The 13,376-nt window shown below is 45.4% G+C and overlaps 1 protein-coding gene across 2 annotated transcripts in view; it reads left to right on the forward strand.

The window, feature by feature from the left end:
* dusp8a (dual specificity phosphatase 8a) overlaps positions 1–13,376 on the forward strand; it is a 30,819-nt gene that overhangs the window by 5,670 nt on the left and 11,773 nt on the right. For both annotated transcript variants that reach the window (XM_029841487.1, XM_003967389.3), the window contains exon 3: positions 5,291–5,429. In XM_029841487.1, coding sequence (XP_029697347.1) covers positions 5,291–5,429 — 139 coding nt within the window. The remainder of the gene's footprint in view (positions 1–5,290; positions 5,430–13,376) is intronic.

Raw genomic sequence — 13,376 nt, forward strand, 5'->3', positions numbered from 1 at the left:
AGGTTTGTTGCTTATCAGTGGCCATGAAATCGGATCCTCGCACTTTCCATGACTTCTCCTACGAATATGACAGCCTTTTTTTACCCCCCCCCCCTGTCCACCGATGGCACGCGTCTCTTGTATTTTTAGTCACCTTGTGAAATTGAAGGAACTCTGAGAGGGGACACCCCGGTGGGTTGGCGTGGAGGGGGGGGATTTTATGGTGCTTTATCTGAGGGATGTCTTGGAAGCAACTGCATAAACATGTTCTCAAGATTGAGGAGATGGCAGCTAAAACTCCTCTTCCGTCCTCTTATTTTTAGTTCTTTTCCATGATCCAGGGAGCCGAGTACTGACTCACCGAAGCCGGTGATGCAGAACAGGTGACGTTTTGTTTCCGTAGGTGTGACACATTCGGGGTTCTTGCTTTTTCTTGGTCATCAGGAGCCAGATGGAGATTATGACCTGCATCACATCAGAGTCTGTGTGACCTACCCAGCAATAGATGCGCGGGCTTTGGCTCCCTCCCAGCACATTAGGAAACAGACTGGACCAATTTGCTTGAATTTCTGAATCACCAAATATGTTCCCCTTCTCCTTTTAAAAGACAAATCGTAGTTTTCTTCTTACACTTTAATTTGTTCCACCATTTTAAAAAAAAAAAAAGTGTTTATTTCAGATTTAAACTTGTGGCTGCTTCTCTGTCTAAAGCTGGTTAGGGATCAAAATCGTCTTTATATTCATGCATTCCAGTTGCATGTACCTGCATGCTAAATAGATGCCGCAGCCTGAAGGAGATCCTGCACATTGTGATTCATCTCAACCAATTGTGCACAAAAGCAGTTTTATTTCGGGCCGTGCGATGCATGATCTGTTATTCTTTGTGATCAACGGATTAAGGAGCAGTGAATTAGTCATTGTGAATTATGGTTTCATTACTCCTCTCTGTTCTGGTTCCAGTGGGTCCATCTCTGTGTGGGGCCCTGTGGTTGGCCGGGCTCACACTGTGGCACCATGTAGAGTCATGCATCCTCCAGAATTCTCGCTCTTTCATTGTCATGATGGCTGTGCGTGTCTGTCCGTCTGTTTCCAGCATATTGCTTAAGGGTCTAGTCCTGACGTATTCCTTTTTGCTTCTCCTCTTCCAGAACTGCTCTGTGCCTGGTTTGTTATTATCCTTTCCCCACCCTGAGTAAAGAGGATAAGGCTTGTGATTAATGCTAGGCAGGATAAAGCTGGAACTAGCAGCGCGAGAGAGGAGGGCTCAACGGACCCAAACACTTTTGTTATTGGCTAAGCATGACATCATCCCTTTTGTGCAGCCATTGGCAGGCTGTGGGCTGGGCACGTGCAGCCTTGCTGTGTGCGGTTAAAGCCAGCTTCCACCCCCCCCACCCTCTCCCCCCCTAACACAGACAAACCATCCTCTACCCCCCACATGGCTCTGAGCATCACCAGGATTTGCTTCAGCCAGCCAAGACAGCAAAGGACACCATTGTGGTTCTTTGTTGAGGAAGTGAATACAGGAAGCAGGAGAGCAGCACTGAGGGTATTCATGGACGGGCTGCTGCCTCCGCCTTCTCCTTGCGCCTCACATCCCATTGAGTACTAATAGCCAGCGTCCCCCGTGGCGCTGCGCTCACCGTCTTTCATAGAAGCGCTCATCGCTTCAGTTAACTGAGCTGAATGAACATCCATGACCAGTAGAACAGCAATGAAAATGGTGTCCTCTTTCTCTTCCCCTTCCATCCCCATCCCTTCATAACCTCTTTTATAATGGTCTGCCTCGATGTAGGTCATTGGCTGACGGATGCGGTAGGTTAGATGATGTTGGACCTCAGCTGAGAGGGGACGGCGCTTAGCCCGGGTCTCCTCCGGCTTTTTTGTTTGACAGGCCTCTGGGGCAGGCGGCTGGTTTCTTGGCTTAAGCGCGCTTAATCCCCGCTGCTGTGGATGGGACAGACGCTCAGGCAGACTTGACAGATGGACCAGAGGTTTTCACTACCAGCAGCCCTGGTGGGGAAGCATCCTTCTTTCTGTAAGCAGGAATGGAGGCCAAATCTGGACCGACAGCGTTCTACATTACAAAACAGTTGTCGAATAACGATCAATCCCAATCCAGTATGGATCTATAATGATCTATATCTATAATGATCTCAAGCAGCAGTCCAGCCTGTCTGTTTGGTGGGGTGGTCTGGTGATGGACAGCCAGGTGATGTCCCTGTAATCTCTGATCTTCATTTCCTGATTTGTGTAAGTGGCCGGCTGACTGGCACAGAAGCAGCCTGCATGTGACCGACTAATGCATTAATGTTGTTAAGAAGATCCGCTCTACACATCAGTGTGTACACACTAAACGCTGTATATCCTCCTGTTGGTGTTACCGTACATCCAAAAAATTTGAAGAATAATCTTCAGATGACAGAACTTTTTCTTTTGTTTAGATTTGGGATACCGGTGGTTTTACTGGATTCATAATGGTGTTATTGACACACACATTTCCTGTAATCGCTGTTCGGTATTTCCAAATGAAGGAAACCAGGCTGGACAGCGATTCATGTGTCAAGAGCTTTGACAGCAGCAGGACCGAGAACCTGATGAGTCACCATGTGGACTGTTTCCTTGATTACTCAGAGAGTAAACTGGGAATTTTTCTTCCGTTTCCTTCAGATTTTTCAGACTTCTGCCAAGTTCAAACAAAGACATTGTGGTTGGAGGTGGTTTTTCTTCATGGTTGGACTCATGTGTTTACTCAGATTAGGTCACGCTATGAATCTTTGTACGCTGTAAAGATGTTGAACCTAGGCACACTGGGTACTTTGATTTCAAGTTCAGATTATTTCCTTATGAATTCCTGAAGTAGTACAAATAATTTTTCAGTTATGAATGTGTGTGTGTGTGTGTGTGTGTGTGTGTGCGTGCCTGCCTGCGCGCCTCAGTCTCATTGAGAGACAGATGGTCTGAACAGATCTTGTGACCACATTTGTGATGTTATCAGTAGTCATGATATTGTGATGACCTCACACTCACACATGCACATACCCTTTTGCCATCTTGCACACAAACACAGATGGATTTAATAGGTATCCTTGCGAGGCCTCTGCTCGGGACCTCCATTAATCTTGTTGTCATTCATTCATCTTTAACCAAAGCCTTGACTTGCCCTCTTCCGTTCATACCATTAAATTTAATCTTCACTCAGAAGTTCAGTGTTTCAAGTTCTTTTCCCCATTTTGGTGGAGACAGGATTCTACAGTATGAGTGATTGGACCCCACATATGTATGAAAACACAGAAGATAAGTCATTTACCACTAATTATAAACTTATCATTTGCAAATGTAAGTCTGTAACGAAGGCCCAGTTATTATTTTGTGTATATTTGGTCCTCATAATGATAGAACATCACAAACGGACATGGCACACCTGCATACACAGGGAAGTGGCAGCTGCTGGTGCCAGTCAATGACATCATCCATTCCTGGGGGTGGTTTCTTTACGGTGGTGAGTGATGTGTGTCACACACCCTGGGTGGCAGAGTCTTAAACTGTGAGAAGTTAATGGCTTGCGCTAGTTTTTTCCTTTAGCATAGACTGGTTGTACACTAGTGTTTATGTGCAGGGTTTGGATTCAGCTTACTGGAGAAAATGAGAGAATATTAAATGTTCATCGGGGTACTTTATACGATTGTGTCTCCTCGGAGAAGACTCGGTAAAGGGACCCAGACCGCGCTTCAGGAATGTACAGCCATTTTTAGACTGTTTACTGCTGATGCTGCGTCACAGGCCAGTTCACGCACAAATACTGTCCCACTCAGCTCTGACCTTGTCAGTGGCACTGCTGAGGTCAAGGGTAACCATATGGGACTGGCTTACACAAACACTTACTGTACTACTTTGGACTTTCCATTTTCTGTACATATATATTGTGTGGCCAAAGCGCAGCTATGTATAGCTCTTTATGTCTACCGTAAGTCTCTTTAATGCTAATGCAGTCTTTCTGCTCTGTTTGAATAGTAATAACCACTCCTTTTTTGCCAACTCTTCTCATTCGTTCTGCTTTGTTTGTTTACCTGCAGTACTCATGCGTCACAGCGCATGATCCTCGGTTGTGTGTGCAGTGCTGTAGCACTGCAGAGGGATGAGGGACCTATAATGCAGTCTGACAGCTAGCCCCACTCTCCCTCCAGTTCTTGACCTCTACCACTGCAGCAAACCCCCTGTGCCTCACAAACTGGGGTTTTGCTTTTAATTTGACACAGAAACGACCAGAACTGGCATTGTTCGTGCAGCTTCCATATACGTCTGTCAGCTGCAGAAGCCAGGAAGTGCATCATTGTGGGAGGAGTGGGGCGTCTCTGAATAATTGTGACAAAATTAACAGTAACTGCTCCTTTTTAACCAGATACGGCCAGTTTATTATTAATGCTTCGGTCAGGGCATTGTTATTAGTGATGTAAGTGCTATCATGAAGACTATGTCATGTACAATATGGACAAGATATTGGCACTTGGGCCAAGATGACAACACTATTTTTACTCAACTGTTTTTTGCAGTGTGTATGCATGGTTGGGTTTGCAAATTTGTGCATATAGGTAATGCAAAGGCCTATAATCCCAGATAAAGCACCTAAATTAAGTGTGATCCCATTAGGATTAGTAGCCAAAATTAGCCAGGGTTACTGAAGATGGAGGCTGTAGTGGATTTAATAGATTGGAATGCAGAGAGGAACACATGCCACAGGTATGAAGTGGATCACTCGGATGAAATGAAATGCCAATGCATAATATGAATGCATAAAATTAAACGCATATCACATAGATAAGGGCACAGCAGTCGTTTGAGTTGTCACAGCTCCCCACGTTCCCCTCTTTATTTTTCCTCCTGCATCGTCTCTGCTGCCCCCACCCTCTTCATTCCTTTACTCCGCTCACCCTGCTTCCTCCTCTCCTCTCCTCTCCTGGCCAGTGTTGGTTCAATGATGTAGTGATTCATAGCTGCAGCAGCCGCTGCCTAATGGTCATGTGACCAAAGCCTGCCTGACAACATGGTGAGCAACACAGCTCGGGCTGAGATGCACGTGCAGGCTGCGCCACTGTCCTGCAAACATGCGCACATTCCATGTGTTATGATATTTCACATAAAATTCTCTGTAACATATTTTATTTTTAGGTAGGTTTCCAGGTATTGTCATGGAAAACGTTTCTCATTTCAGGCAGCCCAAAACCAAATCCTGATAATTCCAAACACTTACCTTTTTGGTGTTGTACATTAGAAATCTCCTGTTCTTTCCTCATTCTTGCTCTCTACACAGGTGGAGCTGGGCAGGAAGCAGGAAGTGGTGGTTTATGACCAGAATTCCAAAGAAGTGGGACAACTGTCCAAAGATGGCTTCGTGCAGATTCTCATGGGAAAGTTGGAGAGCACCTTCCACAGAGTCTCCCTGCTCACTGGTAATGTGTGTGTGTGTGTGTGTGTCTGTGTCTGTGTGTGTGTGTGTGTGTGTCTGTGTGTGTGTGTGTGTGTGTGTGTGTGTGTGTGTGTGTGTGTGTCTTTGGTATGCAGTGTTGCTCCTGTTCTTACATTCACACAGCAGGTGCATCACCACATCACCACGTCTTTAGCTGGTTGTAATTTCAGAATGTTGTCAGTAGATGTCAGTGATGAGCAGAAGCACTCACCTTATTTTAATTATTCCTAGGTTTTTGTAACTGATGGCAAATGGCAGATACCATAGAGAGGGAACTACAGAAGTATGCTTCATCAGTACAAACCCTCTGATTTTTAACTTAACTTAACTTCTTTCCCTGGTCTTATTTACCAAAGCTAATATCCTGCCATGGGGTCCACTAAAGCACAGCAAGACTTTCATTTCATCTTAAGCCAGACTGTTAATGGCTTCATTGAGTTAATAATCTCATTTCATTTGAGGTGGCTTTTTAAAATGTCATCCACCAATGGAGGCTTATGAATCCATCCCTAATGTGTCGAAACAGGAAGAGCATAATCTGCATCAGTCAGGATTGCCGTTCAGGCAAATCTCCGCTCTCCTTTTGCTCCATCCCCTCATCTTTATACTTTGCCTCCTCTCAGTTCTGTCACTGCTGGGGGATTAGTCCTTTTTCATGAGTCATTCATAGAGACAGAGGGCTGCCTCAAAGAACCCGGGCTGCACAATTAATCATACTGAGCTGCACTGCACATATGCTGTGCTAGAGCACGCACACATCTGCAGTATGCACATGCACACTACATGCTTAATATCTCATCATACACTCACACACATCAGTCGCCTGTCACTGAAAAGCAAGGATTTTCCTCCCCAGCCTGTTTGATCCGACATCATACCCCTCTCCGTGAAAGACTGCTCGTCAGCGATTCCCCCCCCCCCCCTTCATCCTTTTCATCAGCCTCTTCAGGCCGTTCTCGCTGTCGCAGTTGTACTTATTCCGACTCTACGCTGCTCTGCTGTTTCCACGACAACAGTGGCAGAGAACATTACCCAGAAGGATTCAGCCAATGGCGGTAGCTGTTGTTTGGGTGGTTGTATTATTGGGGTCAGTGGAGCTGGCAGCCTCTGTGTGCATGCTTTGGGTTTATGCATGTATGTGGGTGGAACTGTAGGGGGGCAGTGTATGCATGCATTAATGCATTCACAGCTGCACACATTGATGCTCAGATCTGTTTGTGCGTCAGAGGTGCAGAGTTTCCACGACAGAGTACGAGATTGCGAATTTCATTCATTTTTAATGAAGGAAAATGGTTCTAATTGAAGCAAAATGCTTAGGGTGGATGTATGTACGAGTTGTCATGGAAATTCAGACTTCAGGGACTTTTTTTCAAGGCTTTTCAGTCTTGAAAACCCAGCACGTTTTACTCTTGAGATCAAGAAAAAAGGAATGAAACCAAAATGAATAAATCAAAAAACGTGGTGAGAAGTTGAAATACACCAGTGTATGCTTGGGAAAATATATTCTTTTTCCTCACCGTCCCTCTACCTTCCTCTCCCCCTGTCCCTCTACTGAACCTGTGATTTATTACGCTAATAATTCCTGCGATGACTTCATATCTGATTTAGCCTTACATATGCAGACCGCACGCACACACACGCATGCACACAAGGCTCACGCGGCTGTAAATCAAGCAAGAGCTTGTGCAAGAGAACAGGGGCCAGAGGGAGGGTCAGATAAAAAGATGGGAAGAAAATAATCCATAAATGGGATGGGGATGAAGTGAGTACAAGAATAATTACCGGGCTCAGTGTCTATAGGGAAAAGGATTTTCTGCCTTAACTGTTACTTATGCAGAGCTCCTGCCAGAAGATTAGTGCAGGGTCCTGGAGACTGGCTCCTCTTTGTTTTTTCATATTTCATTGACTTTTATTCCAGGCAAGATCGGACATATGAGGGACATCGGATATTTCCCGCAACATAAGTTCCTACCTAAACACTTCCTACACTTCCTACATGCGTTGTTGGTGGTGTCATCAAAGCATGTCTCATAATCAAAATATGCAGATATTGCATGTTTATGGCAAAAGTATTTCTGATGCTCATGTGCACGGTGCTGCGCGTTCACCCTGGTGTTGGTGGGATTTTTCTTCCCCCTGCTGTATGAACGTGTTTGTGAGAAACATGTTTGTCTCTGAGGACGAGCTGTATTTTTTTTCTAACCACAGTAATGATCTCACCCAGTTGGAGCTCAGACTGGGGTGTCTTGCCTTTTTCAGTGCTGTGTGTGCGTGTTTCTCTGTAATATATATTTTTCCTGCCATGGGGAATACTGCCGGTTGGAGCCAGCTGTGACCCCGACGGGACTAAAGTTTGCATGTTTCCCACCAATCTGCAGCACTCAAGCAAACCAAAAACAACAGTGCCTTTTTGTATGCAGCTAGCTGGTATTTTAGCTGGTGCCAACTCTGCTCTGTGTGTCAACTCAACACCAAAACGTGTTGTGATGTGTGCTTGATGCTGGTGTCTGTATGCATTTTAAACCTTATTGGCATATAGTACGACACTGGGTTTTTTCTCCGCACTCCCACGCTGTCAACCTCCCAGTTGAAAGATAAAAGTACACAGGATGGGATGGAGCGATGACATACTAATGAGAGGTATTAGTGGATGAAAGGTGCATCTTTCACTGGCTGAAGACAGTTGAGGATCCGCTGCGTAGCCCGGGGCTGTAGTGAGCTCAGGTTAGGGTGTGACTGTACAGACAACAGAAGGCATTAAGGTCAATTCAGTTATGTCTCATTCATCCCTGCTGTTATACAACGAGATGGCAGCCCCCACATGCATTTATGTGTGTGCTTGTGTGCCTGATGTAATTGTGGGAGGCCAAATCTCACAATGTGGTTCCTCACAGAGACATTCCAGCGAGTTAGAATACCTATGTCTGTTTGTGTCGGTTCTGGGCCCGTGCATGTGCGTAAATCAGTGGTACAGTGTGTAAGTGAGAGACAGAAGACGCAGACAAAACAGAATGAAAAGATGAGGTAATGCTCCCTGTAAAGTGTGTGTGTGGTCGGTTAGCTCATTCACTGATGCGCTGACCCGTGCTGGGTTCATGTTTCACTTCATAATTTATTCTTCTTTTTTCTTTTCCTTCACACACACAGACACACACACCTGGACAGTGTTTGGGCAGGTTTGCGTCAGATTCTCCACCAAACATTGATCACTACTTTTGGACGAGGAAACTGCTGATGCCATTAATCTAATTTTCTTTACTCTTAACTTGAAGGCTGCAAAGCACCTCGCTGCCAACAGCGCCCTCTTCAGTCCGTCTTAGCTTTAAAAACATTTTCTTATATGGAATCAGCCAAAGTAAAATAGTTCCCTAGCAACACACATGGCACAAAAATAAACCGATGCACAAGGATTAAAACTGTTTAGCTACATTTGTATTAGATGGATAAAATACAACAGAATTTTTTAAAATCACTTTTCCCTCAAGGTGTGTTCAGGTAAGTTATGCTTTGTCCACAGTGTACTGTCCCCCTGTTATGTTCTTTCTCCACTGCCTTCATCGCCCCCTCCTTTCTTTCGCCCCTCTTAACCTCCTGACCTGACCTTTCTGTGCCATCTCACCCCTTTCGCTCCCTCATCTGCTCCCTCGCCATCTGACCCCTCCCCATGACACCATTGGGAGACTGAGCGGATCAATGATTTCATTGAGAAGGACGCAGCGGTGCCATCAGGAGGTGAGCTCACCTTCCCTCGAGAGCTCTGACTTGTTATTCTCAATGACCTCGCCTTCCTCTCCACCTCTCCTCCAGTTTCCCCTATATTTCCTCCTCTTTCTGCTCCGTCTCTCTCTTGTCTTCTCTTTCACGGTGCTGAGAACAGTACACTATTTTTAGGTCCAGACTCCTGCGGTCATCACATCTGGCGCCAGTGGCCGCTGTGCTCTCACCCCGGCCTGTGGATAAACAAACACATACTCGTGCACACACACACACACACACACACACACACACACACACACACAAGCCCCACCCTAACCAGCACCGAGGGAGCACAAAGGTCAAAGAAAATGGCCCATAGAAATATCTATGACATCACCTCCTCGCTCTGAAATGTGTTACAGACTCTGAGAAGCTGTGGAGCTGCACTGTGACATAATGCTCCATTTGTCTGCAGCCATTCTGCATCCATGTCATAATCTCGCACCTGAGTGAAGTAATGCCAAGTCCTCAACAACTCCTGCAAGCAGTCAGTTGCACATACACATGGACAGACTGACACATACATGCCCAAAGGAGGCCTGACCTGAGTTTTATGTAACCAGGCTCCCTCTCTGCCAGTGTTCTCACCCCTCCCTCCCTCATCTGTCTCTTCGGCCTCACATGATGGGCTTGATGTCATTTTCCTTTTCTTTCCCTTAAAAACAGGAGAACAAAAACTGGCCTGTGTGTTAATGTGAGCCAATGCCAAATGTTTCTATAATGACGTGATGTTGTTGCTCTGCTCGCCTCCTGCTCCTCTTCCCCTTCTCCTCCATCACTTGGACTGCCTCACTCCCTTTAGAGAGGCCACACACAACTGCAAACACAAGCAAAACCAAGTGTCTGTAATAAAAAAAAAGACCAATAAATGATGACATTTACACAACCATGATGCGCATGATAAAGATGTGCATAAAAACACACATCATCATTGAGCTGAGAGAAAAAAGGCAGCCTTTTATTATAGGAAATACACACTTACACTTCACTTGACTTACACACTATTGCCTATAGGGGCACTTTAGAGTCTCAGATCAACCAATGTTTTTGGTCTGTGGGAGGAAATCAGGAGAAAAACTTTCCCGAGTTTGAAGAAGGGACAAGCATTACTTAAATGTCCTAAATATAACATGCAGTCCTCAACTGAAAATGCCTCAAAAAATTCCCCCCTAGCTTGAAAAAAAACTTCCTCCCAGAACAAGTTTTAGTGGAATATTTGGATTATTAGGACTCGGAGTGGCCTTGGCTCCCTGAGCCAGCCTCATTCTTATGGAATGACAAGCAAACATGTTAAAATCGAGTGTAACATCAAGTCTTTCATTTGTATTTCCTACACATTCTCATTCTGCTTTTCTTTGACTCAAAATTAAATTGAAACCTCTTTACCTCATTCTTCATACAGGATGCGGCTTCTTTATGAATACATCTGCGGGTCTGCTTGGCCTAAATACCACCATCTTTTTTCTGCTTCATCCATTTATCCATCCATCGCAACTGCCATGCATTCATCCGGGGCAGAATAAAAATAGTTTGTTTAAACGGTTACCTAGGCAGTGTCAACACATCGGGTCAACAGGAGCTGAAGTTGTACAGCTCACTAACCCAGGCCTCGCTACACCCCCATCAGCACTTCATAACTCAAACCTCCTGCTGAATTTGGGCCAAGTGCGCTGCAGTTTGGTTGCTGCGCCATCAGTTTGCCACAGAACTTAATCCTGAGGACTCTGACACACATGTGCAGTGGAAATTTCCAAGGGCAAGGAGAAGAGGGAAAGGAGTAGCTCGAAATTATGCAAACTGATCCTACCCAGACCTGGCCTGCCTGCACCAGATTCCAATCATGCTTCAGTTGCTCCGTCACTGCGTCATTTCTTAGAACATAGATAGATTCCCTGATTATCAGCTTCCTTCTTTGATGGTTTATATCTCTGGCATGCATTATCTTTTTTTTTTTTTTACTGTTTCAATCTAGGTGTGACGGGAAATTTCTTCATGCTTACCCTGGTATGAGGCATGAAGTAGAGGTCTTATTACCATCCAGACAAGCTTACCCTATGCAAACTTAGAGGCAGAACCTCTCGGGCTGCTTCCTGGTGAAGACTAATTTTGTAGTTCCAGATTAAAGAATGCAGCTGTTTGCATCCTTCTCTGGCCCGCTTGAAGTTTTTCCACCCCTGCTCATTCATATAAACACAAACACACATGTGGAGATGAATGCAGCTTATTCAGAGGCCACTTCCCTTTTGTTGTGTAACTATTTCCTGTTTCTGATAAAGGGACATCAGAAATCCCCACGGTGAAAGTGAGAGACGCCCAGAGAACTCAGCGAACATCACTTTGTTTTTTTGCGGATGCTCTTTAGTTTTATTTAAGTGAAGTTAAACCAAATCCACCCCATCTGTCCAGCCATCGCATGAAAGCTCTGGCTGTGTGTGCACAAAAACAGCTTTTCTGTTTCCTCTCGCAGCATTATGTCATGTGTTCTCTATTGTTCTTCTTCTGCTCATAGAGTGATGTCAGTGCAATGGTGTGGGTGTGAAACAGACACAGCATCTCCAGGGCCTAAACTGGAAGGAAAGCCAACGCTGTTTCACTATAGCTGCTGTCACCACGTCCTGTACACCCAAATCCAGTCTCCATGCTGTGACCTGTCCTTCTGTCTGGATCAACTGATTAGCATTCACTAATGTGTGGAACCTCCTAGTATTAAAGTCCGTGTAGTAGAAAATTGAAAGAGAATGAAGGTATTGGACTGCAGAGGAACACCAAAGTACAGTCTAATGCTATTCTACACCAGTTTGACAATGAACAGGATGACACTGGAGTGTATGACCAGATGGTATGGCTTGCAGCACCGCTCAGGCTCCCCACTGCCCCAGCAAGAGCTAATTAATGTTGATCTGAGCCCTGCCTATCAGACTGCTGGTGGCAGAGGGACATAAAAACAACCTGATATGCTGTCTGCCCTCTCACAACAACACAGTTCATACACAGATGCACCCAACATGCAATGACCGTGGTGTTTTCCTGCTAAGAAACGCCCACTTTCCATTAGCATTCAGAATGAAATACCAATCTGTTTCGCTCACATGAGTCCATGTAGGCAACGTCCCCCCCAGGGAAATCAGATCAGAGCAGTGTGTACTTTGCTTCTACACACATGCATTCTTCATCTTCTTAGGAAGAAGATGAACACGAATGACTCTGGCGCATATTTAGCCCTTTATTCACCCTTTTGCTCTCTTACACACACACACACACACACACACACACACACAGCTCTAATGAGTTTTGTGTTGTTTAATTTGATTTTAAGAAGGCAACTAGTTTTAAAGCCCCCCCCCTTGCTTTTGATGTCTTACACACTTCTGTTTGTGTGTGTGTGTGTGTGTTTTGTATTAGTGCTTGCTGGGGCATGTATACAAACAGTAAAATCTGTGTGTAGTAGATTTGCTGATACAATCCCCATACTGAGCCTCCTTCAGGGGGTTAAGTTGCTCCGAGGGCAGGGGGTCCACTGCTTGACTGATGTCAGCAGGCCTTCCTCCAAGCTGCAGATAAAGATGAAACTACCTCATGCATGAGCACACACACCAACAAATATAGTGCCCCACTGCTCCCTTAATCTCACACGTCCTTCCCTCATCTGGCTTTTACATCGACGCACCCCTCTGCCCTCAGCTCCTCTTTTTGCCTGTATTTGACCCTTTTGCTATCTTACCATATTATCAGAAGCTGGTACAGTTGACACTTTTCATATCTCACCTTCACCTGACTTTTTTCCGGTCAGTATTTTTGGCGTCTGCTCTACCACCTGCTGGTTCCCTGCAAGAACCCCCAGCTACCTAATTTCAATCCCCCCACCTCATTCAGCACCACCCCCATCATCAATTACACCCTCCATCCTCCCCTCTCTCTCCTTGGTGACTACCTCACCCCCCAAGCATGGCAGCTGTGTTCTCCAGTAGGCATTACATCACTGCCAGAGCAGCCCTGTTACTAATCCCCTGATAACCAGCTCGATCAACACCGAGGACATGCACGCAGACCCCCGTATACATACACATGGACACTTGTTTTTGCATATTTTAGCAAATACTTCTGTGTTCCATCCCCTACCCTTGCAGCAGTGTTCCCTCTATCTTCCTCATTCCTCATCTCCTCTGCATGCACA

The sequence above is a fragment of the Takifugu rubripes genome, chromosome 9, assembly GCF_901000725.2.
Source record: "Takifugu rubripes chromosome 9, fTakRub1.2, whole genome shotgun sequence".
Classification (NCBI taxonomy): Eukaryota; Metazoa; Chordata; class Actinopteri; order Tetraodontiformes; family Tetraodontidae; genus Takifugu; species Takifugu rubripes.